We start from the raw sequence: 14,245 nt of genomic DNA on the forward strand, positions 1-14,245 counted from the left end.
GAATCTTTTAATATGTTGGCCATCCTATTTCAGAAAAGCCATGTGCCCAATTATGAGTTGGAGAAAGAGGTCCAGGTGCTCCTCGTTCACTGCAACTGAAATGAGAGAACCCTGGAGTGTAACTTTCATTCCCCAGCAATGGTCAGTCAGAATGTCTCTGATCATGTGCCACTTTTCATCTTCTGGACAAAGTTCTGTGCTGCCTATACACATAAGGCAGTAATATTCATGACTTTTTACTGCCAACCTTGGAAAGTAATGTTGGCAAATTGATTACAGACATATGGGATAAAACATAATTAATTCATTCAGTTCCCAGTCTATATACAAAATTGCTTAATGCTAAAACTCCTCTAGTTTCTTCCCTATTGCTTCTTCCATTTCTCATTTCAACTTTAAAATAAGAGTTTAAGGTTTGTCTCTTCTTTCTCATCTCCCATTTAATTATCAGCTATTGAATTTTTTTCTTCATGACACTACCAGATGCCTTTGTGTCCTGTCCACCAATGATCTCCATATTGATACAGCTGATATACATGCTTTAATTTTTTGACATCAGACATTTTTGCAATATTTAACATAACTTACCACCTCATCCCCACCCCACCCTCCAGAAGCTCTCTGTTCCCTTGGCTATAGTACACACAATTCTTTTGGTTCCCTCAGAATTTTAGATCATGTATTTTCAACTTCTTTGGTTAATTCTTCTTCTTTCATGCTGACACTGACAGTGATCTCAAGGCTCTTTCCATGGCTGCATTCTGACTTGCATTTAGTCCCAGTCACTGAGAGATATTTTGAAATTCTGTTTTTATTTGGGCCACCTCATCCTGAAGAGTAAGTACTTTTCATTGTTGTAGCTGAGGTGGTGTGCCTTTTTCAAACGTCTGTGTCCCACAGCATCTTCGAGATATTGATAACATAAAAACAAATATCGATCATCTTAAGGGCCTTACAGACTTCAGAGATGGGTAAAAGAAACCATTTCCACCCTCAAATCAGTCTTTTGTATCCACTAGGGGAGCAAAATGACCTGCTGAGTTGAAGTGGGAATAACAAAGTATCTCAAAGATGATGTGATGTCTGTAGAGAAAAGTTTGTGGCAGTAATCAATACAGGAATCATTTATATGGATCTGTGTTACTTGGAGGGGGCTTTAGAAATGGCATCAAGAAGAAAAAAAGCAATGCTTCTTGGTTTAAAAAATAATGCTTGTATCATTGAAAAATAGTACCTTTTAAGATGGCCAAATCCCCAAAATAAAAATTCAGAGTATATTGTACTTCCTTCTGAGGCCAAATGCATCAGGACTAATGCTCTTTTGAGCAGACCATGCTATTTAAGCAAAAATTTAGGGAGTGGAGAGTCTGATAATTGTTTTTCATGAGTGTTGAATTCTATGGAAACAGTGAAGGAATGTACAGAAAGTAAATTAGATAAAGATTTGATTTATAAAAATTGTCCAGGTTTAGAAATTTTTATATCTCCAAACAGAAGTCATAAATTAGGTTTCCCCAGGCTGTGAACTAGGCTAAGGTGTCACGTACCCTCACATTCCAAAGCTGAGTGCCCTCTCTGTCCGTGTCACCCAGTTACCCTCCTTGGGTGACATAAGAGAAGCTCAACAATTCCTGGGGGTGTCTCAGAGTCCAGCAGGAAAGATTTATTTGCAGAGTTGAGATGTCAGCATATTCCATCTGCCCACAACCATCATCACCATCATGGGAGTGGACTATCCCTGTTTAGTTTCAAGGGAAAGAAACATGGATGTGTGGAATGAAGCCAGCCATGAGCAACCTTTAAAGGCACTCACCCAGGGGCCATCAAGGCAAGAGTGAGGAGGAGTGTGAACTGTGCAGAAGTAGAGGGGAGTTGTCAGTGGCTGGGTGCACATGGCATTCCAGTTTCTGCATTTATTTATTGGTTATAAATAACGCTTCAGAAACACCAAGAAGTCCTAGACTATTCACTCTAATTTTAAAAGATATACTGGGCCATTATAAGGGAAGATTTTCCCCTTGACTACTTCTGAGATGCCAGGAGTTGGCCATTAATTGCTAGATATGAAAACACATGGAAATGGCAAAGAGGCTACACATCAAGCATTCCCTCTACTAATCATGCAAATGAGTCATGATTTACAAAATGTAAGGAACTCCTGCTTAGGGAAAATATGAATGTAGATGCACAAAATAAAATGTAAGTAGTCCAAATTAGTCTTCTAGCCAGTGAGACAATTTTCCTATATGATAAAAAGAATAGATTTTTATATCATTTAAAGGAAATACATTGAAATTATTTTAGAATTTAAAAAATGTAAACATGCATCTTTCCTTCTTAAACGCTAGAGTATTGGAGATTTGATCTCTTTTTTTCTAGCTCAGCTATTAAGTGGTTGAGTACCTTAGTCTAGGCATTGTTTTATTCCTAGTCTATTACCTTTGAAAAATGAGGGTAATAATTAGATTATCTCCCAAAATATATGCTGGTTACTGTTCTAATTGCATGTGGGGAAATTGTATAGGACTACAAAGTCTTGTCCTCAAAGGGCTCACACTGCATATCTGCGTGAAGAAATATTGGCCCAGATAAACTAACCAACTTACTTTTACATAGAGGCAGAGCCAAGATAGGGTTGGTCTTTGCAAATCTAAGTCTTGTACCCCTTTCACTATGTTAATGAGATACGGGTCTTCTAATTAAATATTACTTTCTAAAGAAATAATAAGCCCCAATTACAGAAAAAAAAGGATACTAAAAATATTTCAAGAGCATTCAAGGAACTCCAATATAAGAAAGGCTTGTTGTTGGGTTTTTTCATCTCTCTCCATTGATAGTAAGTACATATGGGTAACTATTTTAGAGCTGAGCCTAGTTAACGTCTATGTTTATTCATATATTTATTCAATCATGAAACACATGGAGCCAGCCACTTTTATTTGAATCCACTTTAAATAAACACTTTTGTGTTGATTGTATAAAGTTTCATGAAACAATATATCTGCCCTCAGGGAACTTGCTTTCCAGAAAGGCAAATCAAAAAAAAAAACGTTTTGCAAAGAATCCCGAAATGGTTACAAGGGCTTTCTAAGAGAAGTCTAAATTGAACAGATAATTGCCTCACATTTTGTAAAAGGCCTACACTATTCTCACTGAAAAGCAGTAATTGAATCTGTAATTACTTTCATTTCACTGGGGACATAGGCATGGATTCTAAAGATCTAATCGTGATGGTTGTTTTCTTAGTCACTCTCACTGCTTCCTGGCAACACTACCTTCCTTCCTTCCTTCCATGGAGGAAAGCTCAACAGTCAATGGTGGGTGAGGACACTATGAGAAGCATTTAATGGCACCCACCCAAGGCCCATCAAGGCAAGAGAGAGAAGGGGTGTGAACAGAGGGCCCCGCCGCTTATTTGCCTTTCTGATGATCCAGCCCCTGTTTGTTCTATGAACAAAGGCTTTAACTTCTGACATAAAAGTGATTTTTGAAAATGAACGTAGAGGAACTGGCAAACTCAGCCCATGGGCTTCCCTTTTAAGAACGCGAAATCACCTCCTCATAATCATTTCAGTGATGCCGGGAATGTTCCTCTCTCTCTGCAATTCACCCTCCACCATTCACAGAGATTTGATTTCTAGAATTTTGTCAAAAGACAAAATTGCACAAAAAATTAGTTTAAAGATCTAATTGGCTTTTATCAGCAATTCTCAAATTGGGCGACACCCCACTGTATAAACTGGAATAGCTGTCCCAGTGCACTGAGTAGAGGAGATTGGCTTTATGGGCAGAAAAGGTCTGAAGAAAGCAGAAACAAGGAATAAAAAGTGGATTGGTCATTTCAAAGTTACTTTTCTTGTAGGGTTAAAACAGGGAGATCGCTTATCATGCCAGCTCAGGCAAACTGGTCCCCTTCTCTCTGTTTTTGTTTTGACAAAATGTCTTGCTCTACACAGTGGTATGATCTCAGCTCACTGAAGCCTCGACTTCCTAGGCTCAAGCAGTCCTCCCACCTCAGCCTCTTGAGTAGCTGGGACTACAGGTGTGTGCCACCATGCCCAGCTAATTTTTAGTATTTTTGGTAGAGACAGGGTTTCGCCATATTGCCCAGGCTGGTCTTGAACTCCTGAGCTCAAGTGATCCTCCCACCTTGATCTCCCAAAGTGCTGGGATTACAGGGATGAGCCCCCACGCCCAGCCAAACTGGGCCCCTTCTGATTGATGGCTGTGACTCTCCTGTTATTTGGAAAACTGGTGGCTTTCAAAGTTCAGGTTAGTTCTGTGGCACCTAGCACAAGTGACTGCATGTTGGTTTGGTCTGAGTCGGTGCGGCCTACTGCAGGGCCTACTCCAAAACAATGGCCTCCCATAAACCCTGTATGACAGTCTCATTAAGGCATTGCTTCCACTTAACTGGTTTGTTAAGCAGAAGGTTTAAGGTTTGTCACCTTTTTCTCTGAGAGCAGGTTTTAGTAGAGACTTGGACAGAGGGCGTGTAGCAGAGAGGATACAGAAAGATGGAGCTGAGAACAAAATAAATACAATAAAATAAAAATTCTCCATACTTTTAAAAATATTTAACAAAAACTAACTTTGACTTGAGTTATAGGTTTCCTCTCCTGTTTTATGTAACATTAGATACACACTTTTAACAATTAGATAGTATTTGGTATTAACCATGAAGCAGCATCTTATTTCTGGGTAAAGTCTGTCTATTTTTTTAAGTTGTTTTAAACTTTTTAAAGATTTTTTAGTTATGAATTTATTTTATTTTATTTTATTTTATTTTATTTTATTTTATTTTATTATTTTATTTTATTTTTGAGACAGGGTTCTGTCACCCAGGCTGGAGTGTGGTGGTGTAGCCTTGGCTTGCTGCAGCCTCAACCTCCTGGGCTCAAGCAATCCTCCCACCTCAGCCTCCCAAGTAGCTGGGAGTATTGATGTACACCACCATGCCTGGCTAATTTTAAAATTTTTTTTAGAGACAGAGTCTCACCATTTTGCCCAGGATAGTCTTGAATTCTCACCTCAGCCTCCCAAAGTGCTGGGATTACAAGCATGAGCCACCATGCCTGGATGTGAATTTTTATTTAAGAGATAGAAAGAATAAGAACAACCCAAAGGTTCTTTAATAGAAATAACTAGACATTAATCAAAAATCTTTAGTGTAAGCCATTAGTAAAATAACTTTCCAGGAAAATTCTTATAGGTTTTTACCTTTTGACCTACTTTTTCTAAACACTTGCTATGGAAAAAGTACAGTGTATTTGAGGATGACTCTTAGGATGCAGAAAAGGTGGAGAAAAGAGAGGCTGGGCTCAGTGGCTCATGCCTATAATCCCAGCACTTTCGGAGGTCAAGGTGCGCAGATCACTTAGGAGTTCAAGATCAACCTGGCCAACATGGTGAAACCCCACTTAAAAACAAAAAAAGATGGAGGAAAGAGATACAAAGATTTAGAGGTAAAGTGAACTTAATTGTCTGAACCAGAAATCATACAAAAGACTCCAAAAAGTTTAGAAGCCATCCTTGAGATGCAGATTTAATGCTAAAAATGTTGGCATCTTCAGAATATTACAATGATGAATGTTCACAGTCAAACAGAATTTTATTGTTAAGCTTGTCCTGGAAAAACCAAGAATGTTTGATTGTCTGTGATTGAGACACAGTCCCTAAAGCTCGTTTGGAAAAGTGACATGTTTCAGGTTGGGATACAAAAGACAAATTCTAAATAAGGAATGAAGGAGAAAAGGAAACATGGAGGAAATTGGTGGGACATTCTGTGCCATTTAAATATCTTGACTCTTGTTAATGAATGTATATATAGAGGTCAAAGGTGAGGAAAACAGACAAATCATGGGTATCTAAGAAAGGTGTATTTTCTATCCAGGAGGAAAGGTCAATGGAATACGTAAATATAGTGATATAAACTTTAAAGGTAGGAAAAGCCCTTAAAAATAGAGTCAGTAAAGATTTTGTAGTCCTGGTTCATAGTCACAAAGTAGAAAACACCAAGGCCAGGAAATACACCACTTTGTAGTTCATTACCCTGCTAATTCCAGTGAGATGTGTGCAAAACACTTGTCGGACCTTATTGCCAATTGGCATTTGAGATTATCTACAGTTCTTTTTTTTAATAACCTCATTGAGGTATAATTTAAATACCATAATATTCATCTATTTTAACTGTACAATTAACTATACAAGTGTACAGGTTTTTTTTAGTAAATTTTTAGAAAATTCATTGAGTTGTGCAACAAATCAACACAATCCCAATTTAGGACGTCAACATTATCCCTATACGATTCCCAGTAATCATGAATTTCTGTTTCTACTCCCAGCCCCAGACAACCACTAATATCCTTTGTGTCCTGGTAGATTTGCTTTTTCATATCAGTAAAATTAGAATATGTGATTTTTTGTATGTCTGGCTTCTTTCACTTAGCATAATGTTTTTGAGGTTTGTTCATGTTGCAACATGTATTCAGATTTCATTCCTCTTTATTGTCAAATAATATTTCATTGTATGTATTACCATACTTTTATCCATTCACTAGTTGATGGGCATTTGTGTGATTTCCACTTTGGGCCTCTTATGACCAAATCTGCTATAAACATCTACCTAAAAGGCTTTGTGTGAACATATGCTTTCATGTCTCTTGTATAGATATCCAGAAGTAGAATTCTTGAGTCATATGGTATGTCTATGTATAACTTTTTAAGAAACTGCCAAACTGTTTTCAAAAATGACTGGGCACAGTGGCACTTTAGTGTAATCCAAGCTACTTGGGAGCTGAGGCAGGAGAATCATGACTTTACAGGCCACCCCCCGAGCAATGTGCGATGATTCCAGTTTCTCCAAATCCTTGTCAACACATGTTATTGCCTCTCCTTTTGATTATAGCTATCCTGGTAGTGTGAAGTAGCATCTCAGTGTAGTTTTAATTACATTTCCCTAACAAATGATAGTATTAAGCTTCTTCTCATGTGTTTATTTTGTATTTGTACTTCTCTCTATGAGATATCTTCTGTAGCTATAACTTTGACTTCCTGAATTCTGTCCAGAAATTTCTAGTTTGGGTGATGCTGTGATGGAAATGCATGAAAGTACACAGAGTATACATTTTTTAAGGGTTACTAAATAATCCTAAAACTTCACAAAAGAGAAGTCCTTCTACTCTGCTAGAATTACTGTATAGGAAAACTCAGTATAATGATTTTCTTTTTTTTAATGTTATTATTATTATACTTTAAGTTTTAGGGTACATGTGTACAACGTGCAGGTTTGCTACATATGTCTACATGTGCCATGTTGGTGTGCTGCACCCATTAACTCGTCATTTAGCATTAGGTATATCGCCTAATGCTATCCCTCCCCCCTCCCCCCAGCCCACAACAGTCCCCGGTGTGTGATGTTCCCCTTCCTGTGTCCATGTGTTCTCATTGTTCAATTCCCACCTATGAGGGAGAACATGCGGTGTTTGGTTTTTTGTCCTTGAAATAGTTTGCTGAGAATGATGGTTTCCAGCTTCATCCATGTCCCTACGAAGGACATGAACTCATCATTTTTTATGGCTGCATAGTATTCCATGGTGTATATGTGCCACATTTTCTTAATCCAGTCTATCATTGCTGGACATTTGGGTTGGTTCCAAGTCTTTGCTATTGTGAACAGCGCCGCAATAGATATACGTGTACATGTGTCTTTCTAGCAGCATGATTTATAATCCTTTGGGTATATACCCAGTAATGGGATGGCGGGGTCAAATGGTATTTCTAGTTCCAGATCCCTGAGGAATCGCCACACTGACTTCCACGATGGTTGAACTAGTTTACAGTCCCACCAACAGTGTAAAACTGGCACAAGACAGGGATGCCCTCTCTCATCACTCCTATTCATCGTAGTGTTCTGGCCAGGGCAATCAGGCAGGAGAAGGAAATAAAGGGCATTCAGTTAGGAAAAGAGGAAGTCAAATTGTCCCTGTTTGCAGATGACATGATTGTATATCTAGAAAACCCCATCATCTCAGCCCAAAATCTCCTTAAGCTGATAAGCAACTTCAGCAAAGTCTCAGGACACAAAATCAATGTGCAAAAATCACAAGCATTCCTATACAACAATAACAGACAAACAGAGAGCCAAATCATGAGTGAACTCCCATTCACAATTGCTTCAAAGAGAATAAAATACCTAGGAATCCAACTTACAAGGGATGTGAAGGACCTCTTCAAGGAGAACTACAAACCACTGCTCAATGAAATAAAAGAGGATACAAACAAATGGAAGAACATTCCATGCTCATGGGCAGGAAGAATCAATATCGTGAAAATGGCCATACTGCCCAAGGTAATTTATAGATTCAATGCCATCCCCATCAACCTACCAATGACTTTCTTCACAGAATTGGAAAAAAACTACTTTAAAGTTCATATGGAACCAAAAAAGAGCCCACATTGCCAAGTCAATCCTAAGCCAAAAGAACAAAGCTGGAGGCATCACGCTACCTGACTTCAAACTACACTACAAGGCTACAGTAACCAAAACAGCATGATACTGGTGCCAAAACAAAGATATAGATCAATGGAACAGAACAGAGCCCTCTGAAATAATGCTGCATATCTACAACTATCTGATCTTTGACAAGCCGGACAAAAACAAGCAATGGTGAAAGCATTCCCTATTTAATAAATGGTGCTGGGAAAACTGGCTGGCCATATGTAGAAAGCTGAAACTGGATCCCTTCCTTACACCTTATACAAAAATTAATTCAAGATGGATTAAAGACTTACATGTTAGACCTAAAACCATAAACTCATTATAATCATTTTCATAATATTTGGTAGAAGAGCAGGCTCATTCGTAAAAACTGGGGCTGTTTATTTCTCTTTAGGGCTTCTTTTTTCTACTTTTTCATTAAGCTAAGGATAAGATTAAACTGTCTAGAGGCTTGTTTGCTTTCTCAGCACAATAAAAAAGTGAAGGAAAGACAGCAGAGCAAGACAGGATTCTTCAGAAAAACAATACTAAAGGGAAATAACAGTAACACCAGGTTAGAGAAACAAAATCCATAGAATCAAGCTTTACTTGAGTAACAATGCTGATGGAAATAGCATGTAAGAGTCTTAGTTCAGGGCCTATTGGAAATGGATGATAGAATTTTTCCAATGTACAAGCCCACTAACAGATATAATTAGCTTATTATGCTAACATGATAGTTACTGAATATCTCCCTGAATTAGATTGACCCCAGTCGGTAAGGATCATAACTTTCAACACAGGCTTGTTTTGCCTGCAAAAAGATTCACACAAGATGCTTAGATGGACATCATAAAGGTATTTCAGAGGACCCCTCTCCAGAACCCAAATTGGTTGTGGAGGCTAGGCACAGTGGTTCACACCATGAAGCCGGGAGTTTGGGACCACTCTGGGCAAAAAAGCAAAAGCAAGATCTGTCTCTACAAAAAAACACTTAAAACAGTGGGCGTGGTGGCATGCACCTTTACTCCCAACTACTCAGGAGGCTGAGGCAGGAGGATCTCTTGAATCCAGGTCGAGCCTACAGTGAGCTATGATTGCACCACTGCACTCTAGCATGGACAACAGAGCAAGACCCTGTCTCTAAACTTTAAAAAAAAAAAAAAAAAAAGTAGGTTGTGCTGTAGGATCACATAAACTTTGTGCTGGTTAAACCACTTTACTGCCTTTCATGAATTAGTTTCCACAACTAATGTAGAGTCCGCTGCTTTGAGAGTTTCACATGCCATTGTTTGTGGCTTTCCATGCTCTGGAACCCTGTTTAGATCTTTAGTCAAAAGTGACCAAGGAGGCATCTTGATACTATTTTCTCCTTTTATTATTTTCTCAGCTGACAATTCTTTCCCTCTTTTGTTGATTGGGTAAGGAATATCTGAGTGTTATTACTACTAGCTATACGGCAACCTCTTATAAACTTCAATATATCATTAAAAACGTTGGTTGATTTGGGCATGAGGTAGTTCTAGAATTCTTTTTTGCTTAGTATGGTATGTTGATAGATTAGGGGTAAATGTGAATAAAACATTGCAGATATCTTTGAATTCATGACTTACAAGTAACTTCAACATTTCAGGTGAAAGCTACTTTTCACCTCATCTACAAATGAGAATTAAAAGGAAAATTCTTTTAATTTACATAGTGGTGTTTTGGTTTATATTCTGTTTTGTTTTTTCCCCTTTTTAAAATGAAAAGTCCAAGGAGGGGATCCAGATAGTGTGAATTTGAATCCAGACTACCACTGGTAACCTTTGTCTAGATAAATTCTCTGATTCTCATTCTTCTCATCAGTAAAATGAGAATAATGTACATTATCTCACTTAATGATTATTATTCTCACTTAATGAATCATGATATTAAATTTTCAGTATCATTGACCAATAATGCAAACATTTTGATAAAACGTGGCTTATAAATTTCTATCATCCCTGATGTTAATCAGTTTTTCTTGCAAAACAATTAAATAATGCCTGCTTTTAGTATTAAAAATTTTTTTAAGCTCAAAACCTACTAAAAGTGTACATTTATAAAATTATTACAAACACTTAAAAATTATATTTCCAAATTATGAGAGTATGTAGATATGTGAATTCCTATAAGGTTATACACATATCAATTTGGGCAATACAATTACATAATAATAGGAATATTTCCAAACACTTGTTTTAAAAATGCTTTCTCCTAGCACTAGTTTCATAAGAAGGTAGTACACTGTCACTCATCATAAATAAACCGACATTACTGGCCGGGCGTAGTTGCTCGCACCTGTAATCCCAGCACTTTGGGAGGCTGAGATGGGCAGATCACCTGAGGTCAGGAGGACAGATCACCTGAGGCCAGCACCAGCCCGGCCAACATGGTAAAACCCTATCTCTACTAAAAATACAAAAATTAGTCAGGTGTGGTGGTGGGCACCTGTAATCCCAGCTACTCGGGAAGCTGAGGCAGGAGAATCGCTTGAACCGAGGAGGTGGAGGTTGCAGTGAGTCAAGATCGTGCCATTGCACTCCAGCATGGGCAACAAGAGAAAACTCCATCTCAAAAAACAAATAATAATAATAAAATAAAACAACATTACCAAGTGCTGACAATGATCTTGAGCAACGTGAATTTTCATACATCCCTGGTAGAAATGTAAATTGGTAAATGCTCTTGGGAAAACTGCTTGAAATTATCCACTAAAATTAAACATGTGTACTTTATGACCCAGCATTTCTACTTTTAGGTAAATGCTTGACATAAATGAAGGCTAATAAGTAACACGTCTATAAGAACATTCATAGCAGCTTCATTCATAATAGCCAAACACTGGAAACATCCAAATGACAATAGAATATTCATTCTTATTGTTGTATAGTATTATATTTTATTTATATAATACAATCTTTTGTATTATATAATACAAATACATGCAACATGTATTATATAATACAATTTTTTGCATTATATATAATACAATTTTTTGCATTATATATAATACAATTTTTTGTATTATATATAATACAATTTTTTGATTAATAATGATCAGATTTTCATGATCATTATTCATTTCATTACAGAATGTCATAGAGATTCCACTATTTAAAGATCTTGTTTTTATAAAATTACCCATACTATCTTATAGATGCTGGAATGGTTAAACAATGAGAGTAGCCACAAGTGGCAGAACACCTTCTCTTCCTACAGGATAGATGTCACTTGTACCAAAGCTGACATATGACTGCCTGCTATATAACGCACAGTAAATTTAAAAGTTTATTATTAATTAAATTTATTTCTCAGTGTTACAATAAATAAATTGAAGTGTAGATGGTTTCTTTCCTCTTGCATGTTTCTTTGCATTTATTCTCAATACATATTTTTGTCCCCTCCTTTCTCCCTTCCCAAACCCCTTGCTCAACTTTGGAAACTTGATCAAGTTACACAACAGTTGCCTACCATGATAGTCAGTGGGATATTTGCTCAATAAATTCCTAAAGCAAAAATGGGCTGTTATGCCCCACTATGAGTTAGAATTGGCAAACTCTTTCTATAAAGGACCAGATAATATACATTTTAGACTTTGGGGGGTCATATGGTCTCTGTCATAGCTTCTCAACTCTGCAATTGCATCATACATAGACAATACACTTTTTAAAGTGGCTGTATTTCAATAAAACTTTCTTATGAACAGTGAATTTTATAGCATCACAAAATATTTTTTCTTCTTTTTTAAAACCATTTAAAATGTGAAAATTATTCTTAGCTAGCTTTTGAGCCATACAAAAAGAAGTGATGGACAGAATTTAGGTCTCAGGACTTAGTTTGCAGAGCTCTGATTTAGAATCATGTAATTTTAAGTAATAACTTGAATCTCAGCCTTCAGTTCCTTCATTTCTAGTAGGTTATCAAATTACCGTATGCTGTTAGTGAGTGCTTTTATTTATCGTTCCTTTAAGAAGCACTAAATATTAAGTTTATATCAAAGGCTTTGTTTTCTCTTTGGCATGATTGTAATTCATAAGACTTCTAATAAAAGAGGGTGAGTTTGTAAAAGATTCCACTGAGATATTTGAGGCCTTGTCATTAGTAGCTACAGTGTCAATAAGAATCACAGTGCTTTTCTGCATTGTCTTAATTCTGATTTGATAAATAATTATTTTTTTTAAACTCTTCATTTTGAAAACAATGAAATAACTAAGGCAGTATTTAATACATTTATTTGAGGCCCACTGGCCAAGTTCTGTGACTCCGTCCTGGGTTTCTATGGGTCCTGACACATGAGGAAACAAATATTCACTGACATTCAAGAAGGTCAGAGGTCTAAGTAACTGCTCCACACAGCATAGCATCTTCAAGACAGGCCTCCAAGTTGGTTCCTCTCCATTCCCTGCACTATTTGCTAAGAGACATGAATGACAAATCGTTACGTTATTGAACTGTCTGTCTCATTCTCCTGTCATCCAAAAATCAGGGCCGGTTTTTTTCTGATGAGTTCTATGTGCAATTTCAAAATTGTTATTTCTATTCAGACTGAATAGTAAAAAATCATCTGAAAGGGTAAATTTGAGGAATGACATCACACTGCTTTGTGCCTCCCACCCATTCACTCCCAAATGAGGGATCCCTCAGCCACAGCGGTAGAAAAACAGGACAAAAGGCCACTGATTTTCCATGAAGGTGAAATCTGTGCTGCACAGGCCCCAAAACTCACTGCACATAACTCACCTTAAGCCCATCTCCAGAAACCCCTCCTGGGTTTCTATGCTCTATTCTAGAGTCAGTACTTTGCAACTAGCCTTGTCTTTCTTCATTTAGGGTGGATACAGGGTAGACTTGGGAGACCTGAAACAAGATAAATATATTAGAGTCAACAGAAGAACAAACTCAGGAGGAAAGCCAACTGGGCTCAAATCTCAGCTCCACTCTTCATTGTAGATGGAAATAGACACTTATTGAACACCTGTTCTGTGTTGGAAACTTCATATAAACTATTCCAGTTGTTAAACAAGAGAGGAAGGAACAAAAGGTGTCCCTTATTTAACTGACGTACAACAGGGAAGAAAACTTCTGAAGGAACAGCTTCAAAGCAGTGAAAGAGACAAAGTGTTGTTTTAAAATAGGGTTTTGTTTCACATATTATTCAAGTGACCAGGTTGACTTTGTTGAACTTCTGATTCCGTGACAACAGCAAACTCTGCATGTGTGCTCAAGGTTTGACATGCTGTGGTGTACTCTCAACCTAAAAGAGTACGCAGCATAATGGTTGTGAATCTCTGGAAATGAGGGTGTCACTTCTGTTTTAGAGAAGAAAAAGATGCCAGAAGGGCTTCTGATCAATGTGCTATGAGACCACCTATGGAAGAGAGAGAACAACTCTTTAACTGTGGCTTTACTTAGTAAACTTCCAAACGATTACTGAAATGTCATCATTAGACAACTTAAGCAACTAGCAGAAAATTCATATTTCTAACTCAGCCTCCTCATTCTTTTTCTGTCTTTCCCTGTGATCCAGGAGGAAGGATGCTGGCTTCTTATCATACAAAGATCACCTGCCAGTGAGCCAAGTGGTGGTTGGAGACACTGACCGGCAAGGCTCTGAAGCCAAATTGAGTGTGGGTCCTCTGCGCTGCCAAGGAGACAGTAAGTTTGCATAGCAGCTATGCTTGCACTTTCTTTTCCCATTTAAATATTGTTTCCAGGCTCCTCAGAAGATGCCTGCAATCAGAC

The 14,245-nt window shown here is 37.5% G+C and overlaps 1 protein-coding gene across 2 annotated transcripts in view; it reads left to right on the plus strand.

Annotated features, from left to right (window-relative positions):
- Positions 1–14,245, plus strand: part of CNTNAP2 (contactin associated protein 2) — a 2,323,962-nt gene that overhangs the window by 1,857,843 nt on the left and 451,874 nt on the right. For both annotated transcript variants that reach the window (XM_063641685.1, XM_063641684.1), the window contains exon 15: positions 14,031–14,158. In XM_063641685.1, the coding sequence (XP_063497755.1) occupies positions 14,031–14,158 (128 nt within the window). The remainder of the gene's footprint in view (positions 1–14,030; positions 14,159–14,245) is intronic.

This window comes from Symphalangus syndactylus, chromosome 6 (assembly GCF_028878055.3).
Source record: "Symphalangus syndactylus isolate Jambi chromosome 6, NHGRI_mSymSyn1-v2.1_pri, whole genome shotgun sequence".
NCBI lineage: Eukaryota > Metazoa > Chordata > Mammalia > Primates > Hylobatidae > Symphalangus > Symphalangus syndactylus.